The 27,887-nt window shown below is 43.5% G+C and overlaps 1 protein-coding gene across 1 annotated transcript; it reads left to right on the forward strand.

Moving 5' to 3' along the window:
* The first annotated feature begins 1,039 nt into the window (after window positions 1-1,039).
* On the forward strand, window positions 1,040-27,463 carry LOC119381975 (MAM and LDL-receptor class A domain-containing protein 1-like). Its single transcript, XM_049412959.1, has 12 exons — window positions 1,040-1,118; window positions 1,920-2,078; window positions 2,490-2,595; window positions 4,573-4,723; window positions 7,555-7,648; window positions 8,378-8,488; window positions 10,872-11,122; window positions 14,724-14,955; window positions 21,010-21,132; window positions 22,220-22,353; window positions 23,640-23,754; window positions 27,252-27,463. The coding sequence occupies exons 1-12, from the start codon at window positions 1,040-1,042 to the stop codon at window positions 27,461-27,463; spliced, it is 1,767 nt and encodes a 588-aa protein (XP_049268916.1).
* The last annotated feature ends 424 nt before the right edge of the window (window positions 27,464-27,887 follow it).

A 27,887-nucleotide genomic window follows, 5' to 3' on the forward strand; every position in this document is an offset into this window, starting at 1 on the left:
AGATAGCACAAAGAGACAGGAAACGAGCATGCACACACCGATGCTCATGCCTTTATAATATCCACAGCCAGCTGGAGGTCATCAAGAAAGCTCTGGCAGCCACATTGGCTAACGCATTCCAGAACTACGACCCTCTTCCACAGCGCACCTCTACAATAAGCGCCAAAGCAGTATTTTACCCTCGCCATAATTCTGAACTTGTAAAGAAGGCCACTTAGACTTACTTTGTATGAAAGCATAAATTAGTGATTAATTAGGGTTTCTCTATGGTTTTAGTAAAAGTGGGACTGCCCTATCGGAAAAAGCTCAAGATTTTAGTAAAGCAAAACAAATGTGCCAGTAAAAGAAAGACTGCTTCGCCTCGAACGTTGAAGCATTATTAACGACTGCCAACGCTCAAATATTAGCGTACAGCTGCAGTTGCGTTAATCTTTTAATTATTTTGGCGCAACCAGGAGCGCTGCTAGCAATATGTACACATGGTTGTTTGAAGCTGAAATGGTCCCTGGTGTCGCTAGACATTCCTTTCCAACTGCTGCTCGCCTCTGAAGTCCGTTTGACCGACTTGAAGCATCGTGCGCGGTAAAAGAGTGCGGGAAATAAGCCACCAACCATCTAAAATCATGCTCGGTTCGGCACTACCCCCTCTCAAAGACGTCCGCAATAGACAACCGCCGTCATACAGTACGCAAGTGCATATGTGCTCAGCCTCTCTTCAAGCAACACGCACGTACCGCCAGGCTATACAAGAAGACGTCCACTCTTCTATGTTTTAGGACACAGAAGTTGAGTAAATGGCACAATCTAGCATGTGACGTCACAAGGGCTGCTCCACTGCCACGTCGGGCCTTTAATCGCGTAGGTAATTGAGTAACACTCACAGACACACCACGCAGCAATACATATTTCCTACACTCGGACTAGTGATATGGCGATCGGCGAGAACGGGGCACTTCGCGCGCGGACGACTTCGTCTTCTTCGTTCTTCGAGCTGACGCACAGAAAGAAGTAAGCGCCACAATCGCTATGCCGAGGCTGGATGGCGTGGTCGGTCGGCCTGCCCTGCTTCTGTCTTGAGAGCGCAGAGTCTCAGCAAGTGATCTTAGAATATCTCAGAGGTCATTTTCCCCTCAAAACAAGGTGCGGCTGAAATCACACTTAGCGTGGTTCTGTGTGCAGTCCTCTTGTGGTATTCACTATGGATACGTGTATGTATACGACACCTGGAGTAGCAAGCCAGGTGATAAACCAGACTAACGTCATTCGTTCCGTTCTTAAAGAAGTTAAGTGGATGCGGCCCTACGTTAGCTCATTGACTGCTCTACCGGCGTCCAAGGAAAGTATGACATATCGTCAAATACTGCAGCACGACACGTTAGACAAATATATGGCCTCGTGGAACTACTTGATTAAGCAGCAGAGCTGAATTGTTCGTCATTATTTATTATTAGCCTTTCATAAACATGAAAAAAATGTGTAAAGGAAAATAGTGGTGATGAGGGTTCTCCTCTAGGTTTTCCTAACATTACATAACTTTTTGCTTGCTTACAACGTCAAGACTCTTTGTTCTTCCTATAAATGAGATCATTGGTTCTTCAGAAGTGTATATTATCAGTTACCGGCAATCAGGCGTTGTCAGCAGTACAAAAGCAACAAAGTTCGCGTTTAAGATTCCTCATCTACTTTTCCATGTACACTACTGACTGCATATTCACCTGTTCTCTCACCAGTCGGAGCTCTCAGCATCTGAGAATGTTTACACATTTCACAGCTATAAGGAATGTGTGATGTTCAGAGTCCGATTGTGCAATCTTGGTATTTTCAGATGGCGTTCTCACCCAAAGGCGTGTACCATGAACGCGTAGACGTTTACCGTGCAGTTGCATGTATTGATGTAACCACGTTCGACTTCTTTTCAGCTGAATTGACGAAGCAGGTGAGCTGCGATTTTTCCAACCCCGTGGACTGTGGCTGGTTCCCGGAGCGTCAGGCCGCCGATGTTGAATGGGTTCTTTACACTGGCGGCAATGGTTTGCCTCGACCAATGTGGCAACCGCCGTTTTCTCTTGCACCCAATGGTAGGTGTAAGACGTTCTGCCGTATGTATGGATGTAACAAAGTCGGCCTATATGAATTATCTATCCATTATATATACCTTATAATAAATTACCAAAAAATGGAGATTAACATGTGTTTAAGGAGCGTAGACGATAAAACCAAATCCTTATTGGAGCAATAAATTGGCTTTGAGGGCCGTGAAACATGGCATTAGCAAGTGTCACTGTGTGACAGTGTCTCCACTAGCCCGTGCGTCAAGCTTCTCAGAGGAATCTGGCAAAATATCGGGCCCTAGAAAAATGCAAAAGGACCAATGCCATTATTGGAATACGGTCAACGTCATACGTACAGGGTCGCACTATGAATGGGCGCCGAGGCTTTACCAGCTAATGAACTTCAGCTTTTTTTTTTATACGTCCGTTCACTTACAGGTACGTTCATGGTGGCACGAAGCAAGTTCCCTGTGATAAAGAAGGCTCACCTCGTTTCAATTCGCATGGGCCCCACACCAGATAGTGGGCGATGCTTCACCTTCTGGCAAGTACCTGTTTGATCTGAAATTCCAAGAACATTGAAATATTGTACAGTATGCACTCAAAAAGCGATTCTACGGAAGCTTTTACGATCTGAATTTAATTGTCAGCGTGCTTCAATATTACGCACGGCCTTCTTTGTTTCTACAGCACATAACGGGATGAAGCTTTTTTACGTTGTCATTTTGACGCTGTTTGCTGTTCCTTATTGTGCGCATCGCCTTTTACTTAAGCTTTAAGAAAAGAGTGGCACGTTGCCTGTGGCAGATTGCACTCGTTCAGAAGTATTTTTGGAACCATTGCACAAAATTTGCACGGAGCAGCATCACAGTGGTTAATTGAGTGGACTTTTAAAAATTCAAGACATCTGTTATTGTTATAGCTTTTCGACGTTCTCCCGAAACCTAGTGAGACGGTATTATATAGCGTGTTATAGTGATTTAAGGATAGCAAAGGTACGAACTGATAAAACAATGCAGGCAGATTACGCACTATTAAAATACGCGGTGAAGGTATGTAATACCTTTTGACCTATTAGCGGACACAAAAACGGTACAGTCAAAAACAAATTCAGTCAAAATGTTAAAACAAAGACCTTATTATAAAGAACAAAAACAGCTGACGTGTGTCGAGGCAACACGAATGACATACATATTTTACAGATCGATGAGCATACAGAAAATATTTCTTATCCTGTGCAGCCACTGTAAAAGATCATAGAATCAGCCAGTACAGATTTCAATAGTGTATCTAATCACAGGCTGTTCTAAGCTGTTTATTTGAGTTTGAAAAAGGTCGGCTGAACTAGCCACGAACGCCATAAAACAAGTTTTAGTTTTTATGTGTGACCGAGTCGAGAAAAAATTACTGACGGATGTTTTACATGTGCACGGCGAAAATTAGACACACATCATGAAATTCCAATAGATATACCAATTTGATCACGGTTGGACAACATATTCCGTTTGGAGAATCTTCTTACCGTAATTACGTTTATGTAACACGAGCAGTCAGCAATGGTTTAGTCAAATGACAGATGTTTGCAGAACCGAACTATTGCTCGTTAAATGTCAGTGCTTAGGGTGCCAAATGGTGCAAGCTGATATAACCTAACTCTAAACAATATTACAAAATAAGGTCGTGCAAACAAGGCATTAATCTTCATATTGCATTTTTTATACTAAGTTAAAAGTTAGCGAAACTTATAACCAGTTCAAGATTAATTTTCTTTTCAGTTGATATTTTTTAGAACAATGACACATTTATACGCTGAACTTTGTTGATCTCAGTTGTATTTTCAGGTATGACGTTTCTTTAAAAGCAAACGCGGTTAGTAAGATCCATACCTTATCACTTAGATAGTCTTGGAAATGCTAAAAAATGTTACTCGGCCTTTTATGGCTACATATCGGAAGTTACAAGTTTGAGCTGGTGAGCTGAGAACTAAAATATGCAGTTCTACTACCTTCTAGACTTATTCCTCAACGTGTGTTAAGTTTCAAGACGCAATAGTGGTTAGATGAGCAGCCTAAAAAAATGAAATATTACTATGTTGAAGAAATGTCCAGCTTGAAGCAATGAGTACCAACCTAAGACGTGTCATACTTTGGAAAATAACATTAATGGGCAGGCTTTGTGATAGAACAATTTCAGCTCACAGACTGCAATATGCACCGAAGTGCGAATGTCCAATTTCCACTAATAGAAAACTTGTTTATTAGCAACACACATATTTTTATTTTCTTCAAAATAAAGTTCGCCTCCTGAACGAATAAATTCAGAGGAGAACTGCGGTATCTGCAACAGGCTATTGAAAAAAATTGACGTTAACCCCGCGCTGTCGTAAAATTACTGGCTGGTAAGTTCACGCACTTTCTGTTGTTCTACAAGCTTCACAGGAGGTTGACCTGGTTATGTATGGTGAAGAAAGAAACTACGTCAATGGACCGATTTCCACTGATAAGTGTTCTTTTCATGACAGGTACAACATGTGGCATCCAAATAGTGGGGAGCTAAACCTGCTTCAACGTACGGGCAATGATTCAACCAGCTTGATCTGGCGTCGCGTTGGACCACAAGGCAAAGAGTGGAACCTCGGCGAGGTGCAACTATACAGTGACGAGCCGCACCAGGTACGATCTATCAATTCACGCATTGGCCAAGCGCGATTTCATCATGTACCATGTGTTTGATATGTCCATTATGTCACTATTTCAAGTATTTGTAGTCCAAATTATGCTCTGAAAAAATACTATGTTATGGCAAAATGGCCTTTCTTTTTTTTATATGCTCAAAAGATTAAATTTTAAATGTTTTTAAATCTTGAAACGCGATTTTCTCAGCTTTGTTATTTTTGTTAAGTGAATCTGCCTTACGGAAGTTTTGAGGAGGTTCCTATGAACATATTTAAACAAACTTGGTATCATTTTTTTCAGCAGCACCTGAACTACAGGCTAAAGCTTTTCTTTTTTTCTGAACATTGATGCAATTGTAATTATTTGATAAGTACCAGCTAATTACTGGAAGCTAACTTTTACCTTCCAAGTTTGAAATTATTTCTGATCAAAGAAACAGCTGTTTTGACATATAATTTGCTTTAGCCTGTGAGGTGGACCTTTTAGAAGAACTACATAGTCCTGAAAAGTAACTTTTTGTATTCTAAGTTACCATAACGACCCGTAAGAAATTACCTAATTACAATGAGGAAATTTGAGTGTTGTTAACTTGAGAAGGCCGGCTGTCCGACACATGAATACCGTTGGGCACTGATGATTTTACTGTTCTATTTTGGCGAAACAGACTGAGACTACTAACATAGCCTCGAAACTGTTTTTTTTTTATGGTGTAGGTTTCAGGTCATGTTATCTCCTGAAGGGGAAATACGATATAGTGAAGTGGTGATTACCAAACGTTATGTTGGCCTCTTTGTAGGTTGAGTCGTCATAGGTGAGATGTCATATCCAGCAGAAATTTAGGGTCTTTTACAATAACTGTAGTTAAGAAGAAAGGCGTGACGTGAAACTAAATGGCGCGGTTTAACGTGAGAAAGCTGCAAGAAATGCCACGAGGAAGGCTTGTCGAGGGGAAGAGGTGATCTCTGAATTAACTTCTATCGTCACTTGATCTAAGCGTGAACCTTAACTGACATTACGGATGTAGTTCCGGAAACTTCGGGATTAGTGTTAACCAAGCTTCATCTTGGGTGTCAGCAAATGGAAGAAAAAGGCAAAAATTGCCTTGTTTTTTTAGGACTGCTGTCCTTGTCTGTCTTTGGTTGTTATCCAAGGCAATCCAAGCGTGCGCATATAACTGCTGAGTCCTATGGTAACTGTCCTAAATAGACAATGCGAGTTGAAGCATTGTCAGATTCGTTCCTAAAGTAAATCGCTGAATATCTCTCCTGGACAGCAAATACACATGACATAACGGCAATACTGCGCACCTGGGGAGCGGCTGAAATAGCCATGGCATTCAGCTGCTGATAACTGTGCTGTATGTTTGATTGCAAGCCGTGAAAGTAGCTTCCTGATGGGAAAGGAATGCGTTGTACTTTGATTATGCCACATTCTGACGTCCCATGTACTGAGTACTGGAGAGTCTTTCTAAAACGTTTGTACTAGAATTTCACAGCTCAGGAAGTGTCGAAATTTGTTCAAAGGCTGTCTACTAAATGAAACTATGCTTGCCAAAATAATTAGAACGGGAATCACTGAAGCACCATAAATATTAAAAACCTCGTTTCTGAGAACTTTGATGTGTAATTCATTGAAGCCGCTATTTACAGAATAGCATTCATATTGAGGCGGCCTAGTCCCGCAGGAACACTTCATTTGCGAGAAATCTTAGGTCATATTTGCGGTGACATGTATCATTGTGGGAAACGCAACTGAGCACTAGGGAAGTCAAGAGGTAAAGTTGTGAAGTTAGGCTATTAGATTATAGGATGTGGCCACGAACTGATATCTGCGATGGGGAGTAGTATGATAAAAAAGGGACCGCCGGGCGCGTAAACATGCATTCCAAATAAGAATGGTTGACCGAAATATTTTGAAATCGCAACTCAAATGCTCTCATGCTTGGGCGATCGATTGTTGTATCTGATGGCTTCATAAAATGCTTAAATGTACAAGGCACGTGACGCAGCTCGAATGCCTTGAATTGGAATATCATTTGTTGAGAGTTCCTCCGTCGTATTACATCCTTGATTGCTTTATACGGCTGCGAATGCGGTAATCCGAAGTCTTTCACTCCAACATATTGCTTTGTGAACTGTGTAGGTTACCGAAGTTTGCTTCAAACGCTATTACTGTAGGACACCATATCTGAAGCCTATATTTTTGTCAAGTACCAGCTTTCTCTTCTTTTATACACCCACTGTCGTCGGCGTTACAGCAACTTGAACGTCTGAAACTACACTAGTTATCATTATCAAGACATCAGTCAGATGTTTCTTTTCTCTCCTAAGCAGTTAAAAGATACAAGGTTTCAAAATTTCACGCATGCTGATATATCAGGAGCAGTCCGTCCTTGATTTTATTTTAATATATTAGAAGAATTTTCTTGTATCAGAAAGAATGCAGCCAGCCGTAATGGGACGAATAAAATATTTTCCTGTACTTTTCTTAGCGATCATCGTCGCTGACAATGCAGAGAATGGATGTAGTACTGAATATAAGTGAATGGTTTGAAGCTACATTACACAAACGCGCAGTTTTTCAATTTTCAGGGTCGTGTTTTCTCTGAAGCGAAAATTCGTACGCGTGCACCACAGCATATAATCCAGTCTGTCCACGATGTAACAGCGAAAGGTGCCTATTGGCTTATGAACTGGTTTTATTGGCTGTCACCGCCATAAAACCTTGAACGATTCAATTGCGTCTTAAACGTTATGCTCTTTGTGACGTACTTGCATTGGCTAGACATAATTTAGCAGGAGTTTTTCTGTTATTCCTTTTCTATGCAGCTGGTGATGGAGGCTGTTCTGAAACCAAACATACCTGGCGTAGTAGCCGTAGATCTTTTCACTCTCAAGGATGGCCCGTGTGACACCAAGAAAGGTTTGTGTTGTCATTATAAATTCCTAGGATATCGTAGGTAATATTAGAATGATATGTAATGTGCATAAGAACAAAATTGTCATAATGCTGATCTTGTTTGTTGATATGAAGTTAGCTTGTAAAGAATATTGTGTATTAGTGAATATCACGTGGAATAAGGCCTATATTTCTATGTCCCATGGCGACGGCTTCAATATGTTAGCAGTTCACTCACACTAATGTCTCTGAAAACCATCATATAATGGTCCTAAGGAACTTTTGGGAAACAATACGGAAGTAGCCCTTTACTAGCGCAATCTAAATCGTAATTAAAGCAGTAACCATGACCGCACATTACTGGCACAGCAGCAAGATATAAGAGCGTAGCACCGTGTTAAGACGGCAGATCATGACGTTGACTGGACGACAACGTGCGTGATTCAGTGATGACTTTTCCGAAACAAGCCATTATTTTTTCGATGAGCTGCCTGTTGAACAACAGGCTGCGCGCTCTTCTGCATATGTTCACCTCTGAAATAACTTGTCTGAAAATATGCGAGTGCATCACATGAACAGATATGTTTCAAACAAATTGACCTTACCTCTTCTGAGAAAAGAAAATTTGCCAGGCAAGCATTTTCTCAACTATCCGCGAATCGTTCACATTAATAGATTTCGGAATATAGGTTATCCAAACTATACAATCTAATTAGTCTTTTATCACTGTTGTGTCCTCTGCTTTTTCCATAGTGTGCACTTTCGAGTCGGGCACGTGCGGTTGGCAGCTTCACAACTGGGAACTGACGAAAAGCAGCAGTGTCGCGTTACCTCTCGCAGACCACAGCAATCGGGCACCTTCAGGTGAGATATGTAATGTGCAATCTCATTAGAGGTACCCATGATGTAGTCAAAATGGCACTTCTCCATAAGAGAACGTATAACAGGTTGTTTTCAGTTAGAAACAACTGGATCCTACAAGGACACGAAGGAGGAAGACCAAAGTGCATTGTTTACTGCTAGAAAATAATGTACGTTGATCATCTCAAAAGCTCGTGCACAATCTGTTCTTCAATAGTCCTGAAGATGTGCAAGGCAATCTTATTTTAGTTCTATTGGCAGTGTAATTAAATAACTTGCGGTAGAAATTCGAGTTAGCGTGGTAAAGGTAAGGCTTGCTGGGTCCACTCGAAAAAGAATACCCGAATCATCGCTCGTCAATATGGGCTGAAATATACACCAGTGAGCAAAAGTATACGGGCTCTTGCCGTCCGTATACCTTCGCCGTCTACGCCGTCTAGCGGCGAGCCGTGTGCGGTCTAGAGCATTTCTCTGACAAATTCCGTCACAGATATGCTGTCGACAGCTCTTCTGTCAAAGCAATGCTCTCGACACCAGATGGCTCGCGACTAGACGGCGTAGAAACCGATTGCGGCTCGCACTTCCGTGGTCGGTATACTTTTGCTGACGGGTTACATCCTTTTTTTTGCATTTAGTGTTGCTGCTCACAGCGGGACTAATGTTTTCAGAGAAACCACATGTCCTGGTTGTTTCGTGATAAATTTTGCTTACATCGTGCACGTTTTCATAATCAGTTTTCTTTACGAACTGTGACAGTGAGGTGCAATTCTGTTCCGAATGTGTGACAGGTGGTCTTAAAAAAGACACGTTCTTAGAAGAGAAATAACAGAGCGTTTCTTCATATCCTTGCATATTGTCAATAACTTTGTCATAATGTGTATCCAGAATGTAGTTTTTCCTGTATATTTCGTTCGCAGCGTGGCCGATTGCAATGACAGCGATAGTGTGCCAACATGCTAGTCATCTATGACCCAATGACGACATTCAAGAAGAAATAAATATCAAATGAAACTTGAATAACACGTCATAGGACTCGTATTGGAAATGCAGTAAAAGCTCAGTAATTCGGATTTCACGGGATCGGAAAAACGGTCCGAAATAACCTCATGTCGAACTATCGAAAGTTTCAAGAAAACAATAAATAACGGTCTGTTATGTCAATGTACTTTCCTTTTCTTGAGAAATACGTAAATGCAGAAAATGTTTTGCATAAGAGCAGTGGAAAAGCCGCGATATTCGTTATTCGTGACTTCGTTTACAATGTGAACGCGGCTCAAGATCCCAGTGTCTCAGTCCGAAACGTGCTCTGATCCTATACCTTATTACGTACCAGCAACTGGATTGTGGATTGCAAGGCCGCCTTTATGAAAGCCCGCCGCCGTTTCGGCTGTGCGCGAAAGCCTGTACCCCTTCCTTTGCGTCGCACATTTGCGGCACTTCGCGCCCGACACGCTCCGAGGATCGTCCGAATTAACCAGTTCGCAGCCCAACATGATCGAATTAACGAGAGTTTGATACCATTGAACACTTTACATGCTTTCCGGGACCAAAGAACGCGTCCGAATTATCCGCTTTTCAAAATTAACGAATGTCGAATTAACGAGGTTTTACTGTATTTAATTTTCCCGTTAATGCTAATCACGCATTTGGTGAGTGGTCCAAAGAAGCGATATCGATAGCGCCGTGGCTTTAGGGTCATGCCAGAGCCCTTGTCGCCGTGTAGACACTGGGACAATAGGAAATGAACTCGAAAAAAAATATTTTAGAGCTACTTATTTATGTGCGCTTTGCACCTTGCACTGAATAATTCCTCAGTCTGACGACCAGCCCGCACTTATCAGCGAGATGAGCTCGCCGCAAAAGGCGGATGGGAAGTTTTTACGGAATCAAGCGGAAGAAATAGCATTTCATTAATTTGATCACATACCAGGAAATGTTACGTGGGTACGTTATGCTAAATCGTTCATTTGCCGGCATGTTGCGTGATCGGCACAATACGTCATAGGCAAGCATATTGCGTATTATGTTAACGCGTCACGTACCATGCCTATCTAACACTGTGTAATGACAGGGAATAACATGCGGAGCCCACTAAGCCAAGGAATTTGAATTCTTGCCGTACGAAAGACAAGGACGACTGATAGTGCATATTAGCGAAGGATGCCATCATTTTTACTTAGTATATGCTATATCTCCATATGATTGCCTCGCTTCGAGTTTGTGTGTGGTACTCCATTTATTTTTTTACACTTAGAGTGTCAGAATTATCTGTAACTGATTGCGCTCGTTACAAGATGTTCACTTTTTTTTCCTCATTGAGCAGTATGATTTTCTTTGTGGTATACAATTTCTCAGAAATGTTTTGTTCTTGTCGGGAAATCTGCAGGTAGCTTTGCCATGGTGAAATCCCCGGGTGGCCGCATGCTAAGCCCCCAGGACTGGTTTGACACGACTCAGAACAAGTGTCTTCGCTTCTGGTTCTTTCTTTCCGGCACCGGGGCTGAGACTCTTAACGTCACTCGGGTACTAAAGCTGAACAGTGAGGAGGCCCTGTGGTTTCAAACAGCAAATGACGCGCCGTTGAAGATGTGGAATTCCGCTGCAGTCAACCTTACCAGCCATCAAGGGGATGTTTTCGTAAGTGTTGCATATAGTCTGAGAAGATATTCTGACCTTTCATTCAGTGCTTGGAGACATTGTCTTTGCTTGCTTCAGATTATTCTGCTCCTATACCATAGAACGACCACATTGAGAAATACATGAAGGATATATGCCACCAGGATTTATTACACAAAGAGCTGCTATGGTTTACGCTGAATCATTTTGTGTGTGACATATGTGTGGCGTGTTTTCGAGATATTGTTGTAAAAAATATTTTCGAGTACCGTAGTGTGTCAATGAAATTGAATGCAGAAGAAGGTCGTTTTGCTTAGCTTTGCTGATGAATTATTATTATTATATTATTATTATTATTATTATTATTATTATTATTATTATTATTATTATTATTATTATTATTATTATTATTATTATTATTATTATTATTATTATTGCTAGTTTCATGACGCAGATCTCCACACCTATTTCTCAGAGAGGACAGGTTGACGCAATTTACTGTGACCTGAGCAAGGCTTTTGACGTAGTCAGCCACACGCTGATTATGGTTAAACTTGCGCACTTTGATGTTGACTTGTCAGTTGAGACTCTCCTGCAGAGCTATCTGCTCAATAGATATTGTTATGTTGCCGTAAATGGCCAAAGGTCTTCTTTGTATAAAGTGACTAGTGGGGTCCCTCAAGGGTCGGTATTAGGCCCACTCCTATTTTTAATTTACGTTAATGATGTTTCTTTTGCCATTCGTAATTCTTCTTTCCTCTTGTATGCCGATGATATCAAGATTTTTAAGGAATTCATTCAGTTAACGACTGTCGCTTGCTGCAGTCAGACTTGCGCTCTTTTTCCGAATGGTGCGACGGTAATAACCTTTCTCTGAATACCTCGAAGACAAAATTCATGTCTATCACTCGCAAAACATCTAGCGTGTCATTTCAATACTCTGTCAATTCTGTGCCGTTATGCAAGGTTTATGAAATCAGTGATCTTGGTGTTGTTGTTGACAGCGCGTTAAACTTTTCTTCTCACGTTAAGCGTGCTGCTATGCGGGGCCTTCGTTCTCTCGGATGTGTTTGTAGAATATCTCGAGAATTCAGGTCTCCCATGGCCCTACACAAATTGTACACGGCAATATGTCTTCCGCAACTTGAGTATGCGTCCGTGATATGGAATGGCATTGCTCAATCCAGCGGTAACACCATTGAACGAGTCCAGAAAAAATTCCTCAGCATATATAACCATCGCTTTGCTAAAAATGACTCTGGATCTCGTTCAAGTACTGCTGAATTATTATCACTGCCATCACTTCACTGCCGACGAAATCGCTCTGATCTCTTATTTCTTTACAAGCTAGTCCACGGTATCATATCCTGCCCTGTACTTCTCAATTGTGTAAATTTTCGAATTCCGCGTAAGTTAACCAGAGAGAACAGACCGTTTCATGTACCCGCCTGCTTCTTCCAACACTCTACCGTTCACAGAATACAAAGTCTCTATAATGTTAATTTTCTTGATCTTGACGTTTTCCATAGCCCACAATCATTGTTTTTATCCGAGCTTTGCACTGTATTGACATAGTGTGGCACAACGTACAAAGTCTTCCCTTCTCAGTCTTTCCACATAGTTGTATATATGCAATCTATTTTTTTTTGCCCCGTCAATATTTCTCGTGTTGTCTTATTTTACTCCTCCCCTTTTGTGTTCATTTCTCTTTGTCTACGTGTTTTTGCTCTTTTTATTTCTGAAAATTGTCTGTATTGTATTGTTTATTTTTATTGTTTTTTTTGCGTGCGCCAGCACAAAGACCTTACGGTTGTTCCTGGGCACGTTAAATAAATCATTGATTGATTGATTGATTGACTGATTATTATTCATGGGCGGAACCCATACACAACCGTGTAATCAAATTTAAGTATACGTCAAGCGCAGTACAATGGCCGCCTGGGTTCCTTGAATGTGTCATAATTAATGAGGGCATCGGTACTATCATGTGTCTCATAACCAGACTTTGGCTGTGGTACGAAAAACCAGTCTTATATTAAATGCGAAGCATTTCTTAGCGAACCTTTTGCACTTTGAGCGCTTCAATCTACGTATCTATCTAGCCGCCTACGTTTGGGTGCTCTCATGATCGCATTCTTAACTTGGTGTAGACCAAAATTGGCATGGGAGGGTAAGAGGATTTGACAAATCTGATTGTCGAGTCATGACATGAATAACGTAAAAACCCTCTCGTGTACGTCGTCAAACTCTTTCCGCTAGACACGTGTGGCACATACCCGTTTACCACGGGCCGCGGTGTACAGGTATGCGTCACAGGTGATTGACAGTTTATATCTACCTAGGAAGGCGAGAACAGACATTGGTAAATTAAATGCAAGAGCGTTAAGAAAAATCGACATCGGCAGTGTTCACTTGACGAATGGAAATAATAAAAATTACGATCCCAGCAGGAATCGAACCCAAGCATTCTTCGCGGCAGTCAGGTATTCCACCACTGAGCTACGCCAGGTTTATAAACTGGTTTGGAAAAACAGCCTACGCAGGCGTAATATCGGTGCAACGCCAATAGTGGTTGTAGTGCTCGCTATCTATTATTACAAGAAAGCAATATATTACAAGAAAGCAATAAACACTACGTGACAATCCTACGATGTGTACTGCTACGATACAGGCGTCATAACAGATTAACGTCTGTGGTTCCAGTGTTGGCTCCGCTTTTATAGCAGTCTAATAAACATTATTCCTATGATTCAGCAAGCTATATTGAAGCATTGCTCGACCCCGGAGGAATACACTGACGAAAGTTACATATGATATCCGCATCACCGCACCGTAAAATGCACTTCGTCTGCCAGAATGACGCAGTGTTCCCTTCATTTTTTTACGAGGCAGCATGCTGGCCTCATGCTGCCTGATTGATTGAGAGCCGCTTTGTAGACTAGGCTACGTAGGCCACATACGCCCAGGTAGTCTACGAATACGGGAAGCGCCATCTACTAATGTTGGTCTACGATCCAGGCCTACCAGCCTCGACGCCCTATACCTCAACAACGAGAAGGGCGGCTTCAGGTTCCGACACGTCGCCGGCTCTATCGACAGACAACTTGTCGACGAAATGGCCGAGGCATTCACAAATTCCAACAGCTCTACTGTACCACATACTTCACTATACATGGACCTCTCGTCACCACGATCACGACCGGATCCTGTAACAAGTTATGACCAGCTGCTGGTGCTCACTGATCGCGGTGATGATGACCTTGTTCAAGAACTGTCAAGAACTTCTTCCACACAGGAACACGGGTTCGTGAAACGTGCGTGCCTTCTCCATCATAAGGAACAAGCACTACATATCAGCTTACCGCTTCTGGTGTTGGTAACACCCACGTTGCCGTTAGAAGCTTTACCCAACCGTAAACAACTGGTTATGTAACACATATGCGGCTCTTCAACATATATGTGTGCGTATAAAATTTATACATATCTATAGCGTCATTTTGTAAAGTGTCGCTCAGTAAAAAAATTACGCCACAGTCACCTTACCGCCACATGCTTCGCATAATATTGACTCCCACGCTACGTGGGATCTGCCGAATTTTTATTATATGTTTCTTCCATGCAGACGGTGTTCGAAGGGGAGACGTCCGGTGACCCCGGCACTGTCGTTGCCGTCGATGATATTGCACTGGGCGACACACATTGTCCGACAGCAGGCAGCTGTTCGTTCGAGGAAGACATGTGCAACTGGTACAACAGCAAACCCCTTGCCTACGCACAGTGGTACCGACACAAGGGCTACACGGTATCTTCCCTGAGCAGGCTCGAGAAAGACCACACACTGGGCACTAAAGATGGTGAGATTTATCTATAGGAGCAATGTACCTGGTCATCAAAGTAACTGTGAGCAGCAGCAGTAACAAATGAAATACACTTGTGCTGTCAGTTAGGGGGACCAAGATCTTAAACTTTAGAAATGTTCATTCTGCCAAACCTGCTTGCTCCCAAGACGCGCATGCAAAGACGAATCTTTCTTGTCCTTCATCATACTGAGTGAAGCAGCACTGGCAAACTTCCGGTGTCTTGAAGGGCCAAGTTGGTACACGATACTGCGTGGAAACAGCGCGAAAACGGGACTCAGTAGCGGGAACACACAACACAAGCGCAGTGTTCCCTCTACTTAGTACCGTTTTCGCGCTGTTTCTACGCAGTATCAAATTTCACTTCTTGCGTTGTCACATATTATAAGCGCAATATAACGTAGTAGAAAAGGGAATTCACGCGGCAGAGAATGAGCTCTTATTAAACGTAGCATTGTGGTATTCTGCGCTGTCTTCGCGCCATGAGTAAACGAAGCCTGAGAAATAAGGACGTCCACATTGTGGCGTTTTCTATGATGTCAAATTGCCAGGCACCATAGAGTGGATTTGCAAGTTTGAGAAATTGGACATGTCAGGACATTGGGAGTCCGTGTAGCCAGTCAGAAGTCAGTATTGTAACAGTTTCATTCGGTGCTGGGTGTCCCGCTTTCTTGATATCGTGATCATAATTGCCGTATGGTATCAGTGAGAAAAATTCTTGCACCACGAATAACCCTGTCACTTTGCCAAATGGGTAGTCATCACTAGAGCTCTTACGATATTCAGACGCGTCTTCATGGTACCTTAACTTCTATACAGCTTTGCATATAGGTTTCCACGAAGGTAATATCTGAAAGGTATTATTAGTGTAGCCTTTCTAACTCTCTTTGTGTTGCATCAAGAGAGAGCCTCGAAATAAGGAGCTACTGTTGGAGTAATCAAGCTTTTTTGACAGATTTACGCTGTCTTCCACGCGCGAAATTTAATATAGCTTTTAGGCAAAAATACCTTTGTAACGGCCAACATTGCAGCTTTCTGTACAAAAGACTGCAGTGAAGTCTAATACTCGTTGTTTAACGATGCCACGCGCGTACGTGCTTTTTCCAGTCACACTACGGACAAGGAGACTGATCATAAGCAGATAAGGAACACGCAAAAGCGCCGTGATTGTACACCCTTCCAAATCAAATTGAGATTTGTTTTTCTTCATTACAAAATCCATTACAACTAGGTCAAGACTCAAGAACAAGTTCTCGTCATACAAAAGAATGAACACCGCATAAAATCTTCTAAACTAAGCAGCAGGCGGTTGTATACACCTTGCTACATGACAGCCGCGGTTAGCTGTTACACGACTGAAAAAGCACAAGAGCTTTTTCACAGAAGCTTTTATGAAGATAGACGCAAATAATGATGGTCTACTGCATTCACAAATGTCAACATAAATGGCTCACATCTGGCCTTATTGACATATCTGAAGTGTTTAGCGCGGATTTATCAAGACGGGACAAGAAGGGATAACACGTACACAGGCGCTGTGTACGTCAATGGATGACCCAGTTTTTTAAGTAACAAAAAAAGTGAACGGAATGTAATCATTCGTAATTGTTAATATTTCTTGCACAACAAATTACACGTCCTGCAGTAAAATTAGGGTAAACCTTATGCGGTAATTTTGTAGAGGTTTATATTATAGAGTGAAGCAGATCACCCCTCCTTCCGTACGGATCATTTGTATTTTAATAATTAGTACGGCAATAACCGATACGTCAATGTTCAACTTGTTTTATGTTGTAATGTGCTGTGCGTGTTGTGCTAAATGTTTATCGTGTTGTTTTCCCCCATATCGAGCTTATCAAAGCGACAAAATCCGAATTATACTTCGCAGTATGGCCACGTTCTAATGTGATAAAAGCCGACTTTAGAAACACTACACTAGGTCGCGTGGCTATGCCCATTTCTACTCTTCGTATACTTCAGCGCAGTCATGTAGTATGCTTCATTTTACGACATTTACTTACAATGGCTTTGTAAACCCGGCAATTAAGTTACGCGTATAAGACGTATGTCACCTTAACGCGCAAGTTATTATCTCCATGGGCCACACTTCTTCTCAGGGGAGCGACAATGACAAAACTTACAGCACGTCAGTGATGCAATCAAACATCCTCAGCCAACCTGTTGGTTACATGGGGAGGATTATAGGAAGCACATAGAATTAATGGAACCACATATGATACATTCATTGTTCCCTGTTAGGCAACTTTGTATTGCGGCAAAAACCGACTTCATAAGGCTCGCAATAGGTCGAATGCAATCCCCTAGGTGAAGTCCTTTGTCAAACGAGCATGCAAAAACTATTTTGCGTAAGCGTTCTTTTAGAAACTTGAAGCACTGAGAGAACGATAGCAATTATAGGGGCACTCTCGACGGGTTTTCGCCCACGCCTTCTTGTTCCGTATAATCTCTAAATCGATAACATCACCCCGCTTATCGTATGCTCTACCCGCAGGTAAAAGTGCGCGAGCGCTGGCAACGAACGCGGCTGAAGCAGAGATAAAACGAGCCGGCCATGTCCGTCGCACGGAGGGCTCATGCGATAACATCAGCCCGCGTTAGAGGCCGGCCTCGCACGCAGGTTGATGTTATGATGGCGTTAGAAGAAGCGCGCACACGAGCGACCTTTCCACGACTACAGTGAACTACAAGAGTAAAAGTGGGCTCACTGCGCGGCAGCGCCATTGGCGAAGATGAAGCCGCTAATTTTTGCTGTGGTCAGACGCGCTAGATTGATATCGATGGTCACGCGGCAACTGGTACGCAGGCGATGATAGGGGGCAACTCGACGCGAAGGAACGAAGGGTGCTCACACAGTTGCGCACCAAGTGTCACGGCCGTTGACATCGATGGGACATCTGTGACCAACGCGCTTGCGTCTCATGGGGACATCGTTGGCATCACGCGTTCGACGCCAGTGAGCCCGCTACCCCTGTTATAGTTAACCCTACCACGGAACAACCACAAGAGCAACTGGTGACGTAAGCAGGGGGCAGGAGGAAAGGCGAGGCAATTGACACCTGGCGAGAACCGGAGCAAATGCCCTCTAGGCGAGGATTGTACCGTGATGTACGCGAGGCGAGCGCTGTGCAACCCGACGCACAGCTGTCGCAACGGGAAGGAGGGGGAGAGAGCGCGCGGGAAGAAGTATGTTTCGTAAGCAGGCCAGCTGTTCGCAATCTTTTAACGTATTTGAAGGTCTGACATACCTTAACGTGCACTCTAACATGTACAAACCTTTGCTTAACCCATTCCATCCCTCTTATATGCATTTCCGTCGTTCTTGTACCCTGATGTATTACTAAGGTGAACCTTGTATTTAGCACGTTGTCGAAGCCACGTAGACGCAGGTGGTTGAGATCTGATTCATCAGGTGCCGCAGTAAGCCCAATTTGATGGGTTGCTGATATGTAATGGCCTTTTACACTAACTTCTACTAATTATATGACTCCAATTTTATTTTAAAAAATACTTTAATGTTGCACTCCATCATATATCCCTTAGCTGAACCCCTTCCATCGCATTTATACTTTTTTAGTCTGAGTCATCCAAAGCTGAGGGTTACCTCGAATTCGCTGGCGTTTCGCCGCCGCTTCTCTCTTGCGTCTGTGGTTCTTCGGTGACGCTAGCGTGCGCGGACAAGCGCGCGTTGGCGTTCCCAACGTACAGCCTGCTCTGCGTCCATGGCGGAAATGGAGACCATTTGTGATGCAGTGCTCTCGAGCTGTTTTGGTATTGACTTGACCTGTAGCACCCTCTTTTGACCTATTTGTTACGTTGAGCGTGACACTAAGGGACGTCATGAGACGACAGCCCGGGCCTCTAATGTGCTCCACACTTAAACGTTTGTCACTAGGTACTCGGGTCACTAAAAACAGCGAACACATGTGTTTAGAAATATGGTTTGACGATTAGTAGTGTTATGTTCTCTACTATGGGAAAGCGATAAGCTGTCCCTGGCGAATAACTTGTTTACAAGAAAGTGTAAACGATATTCAGAGTAATTTCTACTCAACTATGAGAGAGCTACATGACCGATAGGTCTTAAATACAACACACGCAGGGAAGTTTATTGCATACTAGTAACAACAGTTCAGGTGAGTACAACTGCACCGGGTAACAAAAATCACTTTAACGGCACGTACAAATAGGAAGGCACAGGTACGATGTAACTTATCGCACTCAGACGCTATCACATACGACGGATCTCTGATAGAAAAGAAAAGAACAGACTGAGTTTGCACAGATACTCACACATCAGTTGGGTAGTATTGCGACATTTGTACTCAAAACATGCGGCAATCACGCGTGTCGCCGCCTTGGGCCGGCTCATATACTTGACTACCTTCTCTGCCAGGCGCTTGTAAAACGGCAGTATAGGAAATTCAATATTCCCCTTCCGCACCACGAAAAATCGTGTGTGCCACCTTTTGAGGAAGGTTTCCTGACCTTGCGTTTCTATCTGTTCGGTTAGGTACCGAACCATTATCAGTCTAATCTTCTGCAAAGCTGGGTATACAGCTCGTTGTGGTTGTCGGCGCGCTTCGGCTAAACAGCGCCGACGCCACAATACGAACATCGTGACAGCAAATACGAGCTGTGCAAGCAAACTCCTTTTGCGCCGACCACGCGAAGAAACAGAGACTCCGAATTGACGCCACACGACGTGCCACACCCCTTTTGCCGCCACGCATTGGAACATTGTATGGCAGATCGTCTCTCTTTTGCTACAGTCGGGGCAGCCATCGTCGGGGACTACGCCCCAATGCGACAGTCTCTGCCGATTGGGCAACGCGTCGCACCGCCGCAGCCAGTCATATTCTCTAATAACTTCCAGCATGTGGTTGTTGCGCCATCTTTTCCATTTATTGGGCCTCCATCTTTGTTCCTCCTCGTCGGTAATGGAGCGACCGACCAGCATCTCGCTAATTCGCGCGGGTGCAAGCTTTGCAAAACTGTGTTCTGCGGCGTCGCCGTCAGCCGAACGCTTGAGGCCCGCTCCTGCTTAATAAAAGGCGTGGGGGTGTTCTGCTTCTCGCCCCCAGTACCTTTCTGATGGGAATGCCGCTCGAATAGTTCCGGTCCAGTGCAATAATAAGCTACGACCAGGATAATCATTGTCCTGGAACATTTTGTTAAATGTTTTACCTGCCAGTGCCTTTGCGAATGTCGGAACATCTGGCAAGCTGAGGCGTCCACAACTTTTGAACATCTACGACAAAGACGTATAAGACAAAACAGCGCTGCTGCGCGTTAGGGTAATCTTATTTTACCATACAGACACGCGTTTACGTCGCTCGGTTTAGAGCATAGGCTTAGATGCCCCGACTAAAGGCATCAGAGATTCTGACATCAGTAATTAGCGAAAAAATAACAGGTTCGGGGGAAAAGGCGAACTTTTAATTTCGAAAATACCAAGCCTTTGTGTTAGCACAAAGCAAATACTCGCGTATCGATTGAAAACGAGCACGTACGACCATCTTAACAGTGATGAAAGACGGGCACACCGTAGTTTTGTGGGTGCAGCTCATTGTTATTCTTAGGCGCTGAGCGCATCTGTGCAAAAGAAAAGTGTTGCATCTTCACCATTGGGGAGTTGAGACTGATGCACGTGTACAAATGTAGTACTTATATGCTTTCTTTACAAACGCATTCTACTGTTACTTCTGTTAATATTAAAAGCGAAATGAGTCCCAATTCTTCAGGAAACAAACATGCTATTTACGATTGCCACAGTAGCGCACACTGCACGACGAATTTCTCGCATGGCTTGCTGGAAACAGCAGTTCGGCTAGCAGTTGCAACAGCTCACTCATGCGATTGAAGCTTAGCGTTAAATGTAGCATATGCCCATAGTACTTGGACACCGCCTATTCCTGCAACGCGGCAATCTCATGTCATTGTTGTTTTGAAAAATAGGGTATGTTTTCCAGGCCCTGTTGAGTAGGCTCCTGTATTTCTCGCAGCTATCGTGACACTAAACATATTTTTCAGGATACTACCTGCTTCTGGACGCTGAGGACCAAGTTGCAATACCGGTTGGAATTTTGAAGAGCCAGGTTCTTGCCTTGGGTTCCGTAGTGTGTTTCCAGCTCTATTACCACATGCAAAATAAAAGTAAGTGCACTAGCTCCAATCTTAAAAGAATCAAAGTCTCTACTAATAAGTTCGCTCTTAACATAGAGCTGTTCTTCGTGCTATTTTGCATTAAAACCTAGAATTTCACGTTTATGCGACTGATTCTGCATTTACAGAGAGGTGGAGGTGAATACCGTTATCTTAGCGCCTACAGGGCATCTTCATGTGCGTGGTAAAAATTATAAGGTCGGTCTCGAGCGAAATACTCATAAAACCATAAATATGGTGCGTCATATTCATGGTCTTTACGCCGGAAAAAGAACCTGCAAGTAACACAGTGTGGTCGTTGTGCCTTACAGATCTTTCTATTTCTTTAGATGCGAGCAGCTTTTGCGCTGGGCTGTGTCCGTAGTTCCATTGGCGACCGTCCCACCTAGCATAGCCATCTGAGCGCGCGCTCGCGCTAAGGAGAAGTCTTCTTCCTCTTGTTCTTCGACCGCCTTGATGATGAGACGTGCAGGGCACTTTAGCTTCCCGGGCTGCCGTATGTTGTCCTAGCTTGGCGTAACGCAGACAAAACCATCCCGGGCATGTGTAAGGGGCTGGGTAAGACACTGTAGCCTCTCCCCCTTACACTCTCTCAGCAATCACGTGATGGCATCGGGGAACGAGATTCTGCAGACGCGCGATGAACCCGCGTGGCGTGCTCAAACAAGAGTTCGGGACGAGTAACAGCAACAGCAACTACAGTGAATTCATGGTGTTCTCCAGTTGCAAGGACTTGTTAACATCGGGCAAGGTGCCCGTGATGAACGGTACTTTAAGTGGACCCATGCGCTGCTTCGCATCCCCACATGGTTCCCTTTAGTGGGAGATGGTGTAATTCTTTTCTCTTTATACGGAGGCAACACAATTTTACAAGTGCGTACGACTATTTCGATGTCTACCTTCAAGCACTAGACCGCACCTCCCTTGCGTATATATTAAACAGATTCCACAAAGGTCTGGCGTATAGTATCACATAGCATTCGTATTTAAAATGCGCGTTTGCAATCAGGTATTGTATCCATGACGTCATGATGCACAACTGCTTTTTTGTGCATGCTCTTTTTTTTTCTTTTTGTAGAAGCCTGGCTGAATGTTACTTTTGTTGAAACATCCGGGTCGCCCTCTGGCGAGCACACTACAGTTCGTTCCACGAGTTCTATCTACTGGACGTTGCTTTCTGTTGAGCGTGACGACCTGCCCGATTCGTTCTCGGTAGGTGCCTTTATTTTGTTGTTTTACTGGACGTTGCATACAGTAATGAAAAGAGGTGAACCAGATTTCAGGAGCAAGGCAGCTTGTTCAGTTCTGTGCGGAAAAAGACAGCTAACGAGTTATTGGTCTCTTCTGCCACTGCTCGGCAATAAATATTTTTCCATTTACTGCAGGATATTATCAGATCTGAGAGTGAAGAATTTAAGGCAACCCAACTGTATTGTTTTCTTTTGTTTGTCCCTATATCCAGCCCGTTGTGCCTTGGGATGTGCGCGCAAGGCAATGTTTTTTTTTTATTTTTTTTCTATGTCCAATCTCACCTATATCCCAGTGTCCTGTTTTTATAAGACGATGTTTCATAGTACAAGACCGGATCGTTTTTTGTTTAATTCATAAGGAAGCTGATCGTTTGATGAAAAAAAAACTCACAGGGTCCCTTATGCATCCGCCTCGCTCGACTCGAAGACAAAAGCCATGTTCTCCTTCTTCTAAGTCGATGTAGTGAACCTCCCGCGCCCTCCTCCGAATGCTCTCTGTAACTAACGTGATTTTGCAATGTCTCCATGATCGGAGGCATTGTAAGTTTTCTGCACCTTACGTTGTTTTGCACAGCCTCCGAGATCGGTTCCCCTTTGACTAAGCAATGACGTCATGTGATGACGTCACCATGCGATGCCACGTTATGGTACATCACAGTAACGTTATGATGACGTCGTAATGACGTCACAACTTTTGGCTATCTGTGACGTCATAATGGCGTCCTATGGTCAGATTTCTTACAAGATACGTTTCGGCACTCAAAATCTGTCGCGTAGAAATGATGCTTCAGTTGTCAGTGTTACTGTCCACAGTCCTCGTAAGAGGGGGTCCGCCGGGTTTTGCTTGGGCACTACATAAAGGTCATCCCGGTAATCAATTCTGCTTTGACTTGCCAAAGTTCGTAAACGTACGCGTGCCCCCTTTATTCAAAATTAGTGAGACCTTCCTGGCATATTTATTCTGTCTTTTACGTCCCATAGAAGTTCACGCTAGTTGGTTATTCGTGAATGTGAACCAACTTTCCCTGAATGAAATATTTTACAATATGTACTATACCAATTTACGTGATTATCAACTGGTATCGGTGATGAACCAGTGCACCACAGTATTTCAAGCAAATTTGAGTCACTTCTCTACAAACCATCTAGGTGAACTGACGCGCAAAGCTGCGCCCTTAGACGTTTGACGAACAACGATAACTTTGCTCAGTGTTACACTGCCGCTAACATTTTCACTTGCACACTCAGGTTGTGATCACCGCGACGGCCGGAAAGTTTGCGGGCAACGTTGCCATTGATGACATTTACGTGCGATCCGGCAAGTGTGCAACAGCATCGGAAGGTACAAGTGCCCAACCATCTCGTAAGTTAAATAGATTGAAGTTAACTAAATTGAAGTTAACTATCATAAAGGTAAATTACCGCAATATTCTTCGTGACTGCTTAGGTGCCAAGTTTTCGAGCTGGCCAAGAAAATTGACTATGAAGCATATAGATGCGTAAGTTAGTAGTGCATGTACGCTACATAGGATAACGCTGGGACAGACCAGGTAATCAGAATTATTTATTGCGCCTTCGTGGAGGCACTATAGATCATATCGCTTTGGGTAGGACAAATTCGGAGTGTGGGTAGGACAAATAAGATCTACCTAGAAGAAGGAATATAGCGGCAAATAGCACTCGATAGGCTATATCGAGGAATGTGAAGTAAAGGCTCAGTCACCTGTAAAAGGTCTCATTGCCATAAATGCGAGTTATGCATCGAAAACGACAAATGACTCCGGCTGATAACAACATTATACTAATTACAGCTTCAGTACCTGCGATCAAAGCGGACACTATCTTGTGCGGGCCTTTTAAACGCGCTTGCTAATAAAGCAGAAATTCTGGGATTACTTTCCAGCATAGTTGATATAGATGTAGTGATGAGACCTTCGCTTGGACTATTTGTTATTCCGTGCATTCGCGGGTTGCGCTACAAGTCTATGGACGGAGTAAGCCATGCTAGGACGTGATGTATCGCTGTGTGTCTCGTACGTTCCTTGTATAAGGTGTGGCATTTTATTCGTCTGCCCTCACTCACCCCATATCATCGAGAGCACTTGGGGTACAACAACCATTGGGCAAATATTTCAACTCAACTCAACTTGAGGTACAATATGTAGATTTTTACGAAATTACTGGAACAAGAAGAATAAACGAAAAGAAACGTGGATTAAACAGTCCTGCCCGATGCTACGTTGGCTATCGTTCTTAGAAAAATTAATTTCACACACCTTTCCGAACTTGGAGATGTAATATAGAACACCACTGTCATCGCAGACTCAGCTGTAGACATGAGTAATGTTTTATTTTGCTTGATTTCTGATACACGGGTCACTTTCACTCACTGTTCTCGCGACAGTATTTTAATAGTCGGTAAATTTTCATCACAGCCACCACAAGACCAGCAACGTCTTCAGATGTTCCTGAGCAGCCATTAACAAAGGAAACTGCGGGTCCACCAGATACAGGTGACGCAACTGTCTATGTCTTTTTCTTGCTTGTCCTTTATATAAATTCGCGGTGAACGTTGAGGTGACCTGGATATTTTAAATACAAAAGCCTGTTCCGCAGAAATCTGACAAGGACACTGTGTCTATTTGATCGTTACTCTTTTTCTGCGTTCGCATACGCTGGCACATTTGATTTAACGAAATACTCTTTGATTACTGATGTACTTTGTTTGCCCAATTATATATACAAATAATCGCGTTTTCCCCCTACATTTTGCAACTTAGATTACATTAACAAAATAATATGGAAAAAGTTACAATGTATCATGAAACAGTAAAAGTGGTTAAATGCTGGCTAAAGAGGGGATCATTACTATAAGGTTACATAACTCTTACGGTCTAACGCCTCGACTGAATTCGAAGAGAAGGCAAACGCGCGAGGTGGAAGCAGAAAGTAAGTTGGGCAGATGCAATTCAGAAGTTTGCGGGTATAACGTGGTCGCAGCAAGCACAGGATCGGATTTATTGGCGGAACATGGGAGAAGCCTTTTGCAATGCAGTGGGTGAGTTAGGCTGATGATGATGATGACGATCTAGCGCTGTGACACACACACACACGCACTAGGTGAAATCAGATGATAACAATAGTGTACGAACGAGAAACGGAGCTTCGGAACGACGTTCACAATTTAAGCCGCATAGACAGCGATGTTACCGAGCGTGAAAAGTTATTGGTATCGAATAGGCGCCGAAGCTGCTCTAATCTTATGGTAAATTCCATTGGCGGATTCGGAGTGGCCGACGAACTCTACGCCGGAGCACTCCACTTCGTGGAGAGCATCCGAAGGAAATCTGCCAAAGGAACACAAGCGCCCTCGCCAGAACCAACGGTAGGGGGTGCTAGCGCACATCTGCTTCGCAAGCGCGCAGCGTTCCTTGCGGTTCGCGCAGTTTTCGCCTTCACGGGCGCGAGCGGAGAGAACGGGCGCGGTCGGACAGCGCATTTCACCACACACGCGGTACGCCACACTCTGCGCACGCGCGGGGAGCTTCCGACTTCCGGTCTAATCCGCCGCTTTTCGCGGAGTAGAGAGAGCTGCTCTGTGGAGTGAGTCTGGCGCCGTAGCTGCCCCAGATCTGCCATGAAACACACAGGGAGCACTCTCAATCCGCCAATGGAACTGACTTGAAAATCTGCTACCGGAAGTGCTCCGAATCTGCCAATGGAATTCACCATTAGAGTTGGGGTGAGATGCTCTTAAGAGAGAGCTTTTGGAGTCTTGGTACTCACTGAAGAGAAGAAGAAATTTCATGAGTGGGGACACTTGTCTACATTGGTAATCGATGTACAAGGTGAGAACAGCGCGAGAAACAGAGATAAAAAAATAAACACGTACAGTCGTCAGCAAGTTTAACTCGAACGCTCCGTAGCGTGTCCTGAAATGGTTTGATTGACGCCAGCGCCGCCTAGCTTTGGGTTATGTTGCCGAGATGTTACCAATGCATGCCGACATACTATCCAAGCATTCCGAGGCATTATCTCGGCAACAGCGCCGAGCGCAACGCGGCTGGCATCAGTCAAACCAGTCCAGAGCACGCTGCGGAGCGTTCAAGTTAAGTTTGCTGACGACTGTACATAACAATGTAGGCTGTGTTTACGACGATGGTTAGGGTGTTTGAGACCGGACGTATAAAAAATATAAATGAGCCTAAATTCAGAAGTAGCAATTCGATGTAAAATTTAGACAATGATTGAAAACCAGAAGGGATCGTAATACCGGAATTAGTTGCCCCAAAGGGACGTACAGGATGGACCGAGAGTGTTATAGAGGTAGATACGTCGTAAAGTGTCACAGCCATGAACTTAAGTGGGAGGTAACGTCAAGGCGGGAGGAACGCTTGAAGCGAATGGAAGTCTGAAAAGAATTAGCACAATTACCTGAGACGTTAATTAGGTGCAACGCCATGATAAAGCTCTTCTATCACGCGTGCCATTATTCGGCACTGAATTTTCCTAACGAAACGTGACGTTGCATTTCAAGATTGCAATTCCTCCGTAATAAAAGTTACACTTTATCTTGTTCGCACGAAAGTGCCAGAGAGAAAAGAACAACTTGTTTATTGGATTGCAACGTCCCACTGACAATACAATAACGTTACAATGAACTCTTGCACGCTTCCACAGCACATTCAGCACTATAAGACTTGTCTTCCACATTTTTTCGTGAAAAATGGCAACACTGAGGAACTGTGTGGGCTTATTCTCAAGAAAACGGCACAAGTAGCAACTACAAAACTTCGCATTGTCGTACGAAGCTTCTACTTCATGCGTGTTGAAATAAGTTGTAACATTTGTGCCTTTCAGAAGAACCAACAGTTCTCACGAAAGAAGCTACTGAAACAACAGTGACAGAAACAACAGCCCCACTTCCGACAGAACCATCACCAGAGTGCTCTCGCGGTGAATTCAGCTGCAGAGACGGCGCCACCTGCATTCCAGCATTGCTAACATGTGATGGCGTTGCTGATTGTCCTAATGGAATGGATGAAAGATGCAGTAAGTGGCCGCCTGTGTGAACGTGACCATTTCGTTTGTCAGAAAATACCCCACACTAACGACGTGGGACAGATCCTGTCATACAGTTGGCTTCGGTATTTAAAATAGGTCATCAATAAGGAAGAAGGCATGAGTACAACGCTCATCTGTGAGAAATATTACCACTTATTCAAAGTGAACGGCAAAATTGTTTGCACAACACTAAGGTTACTATACTTATGCCTGTTGGTATGCCGCTAGTATGAATAATGTTGCACATAAAAGATACGTACAGAAGAAGCAGTTTGTGGATACAAACCTTTACTCGACCACTGCACAACGATCGCAAGAAGGAAAAATGAAACGACGCGTTTGATTATAAAAGCTTGTAATATCTCTATATTGGAAAGAAAGTGCGTGATCGAGTGAGGCACCAAAATAGCATTTTCAGCAAAATAAATATTT

The sequence above is a fragment of the Rhipicephalus sanguineus genome, chromosome 2 (assembly GCF_013339695.2).
Source record: "Rhipicephalus sanguineus isolate Rsan-2018 chromosome 2, BIME_Rsan_1.4, whole genome shotgun sequence".
Taxonomy (NCBI): Eukaryota; Metazoa; Arthropoda; class Arachnida; order Ixodida; family Ixodidae; genus Rhipicephalus; species Rhipicephalus sanguineus.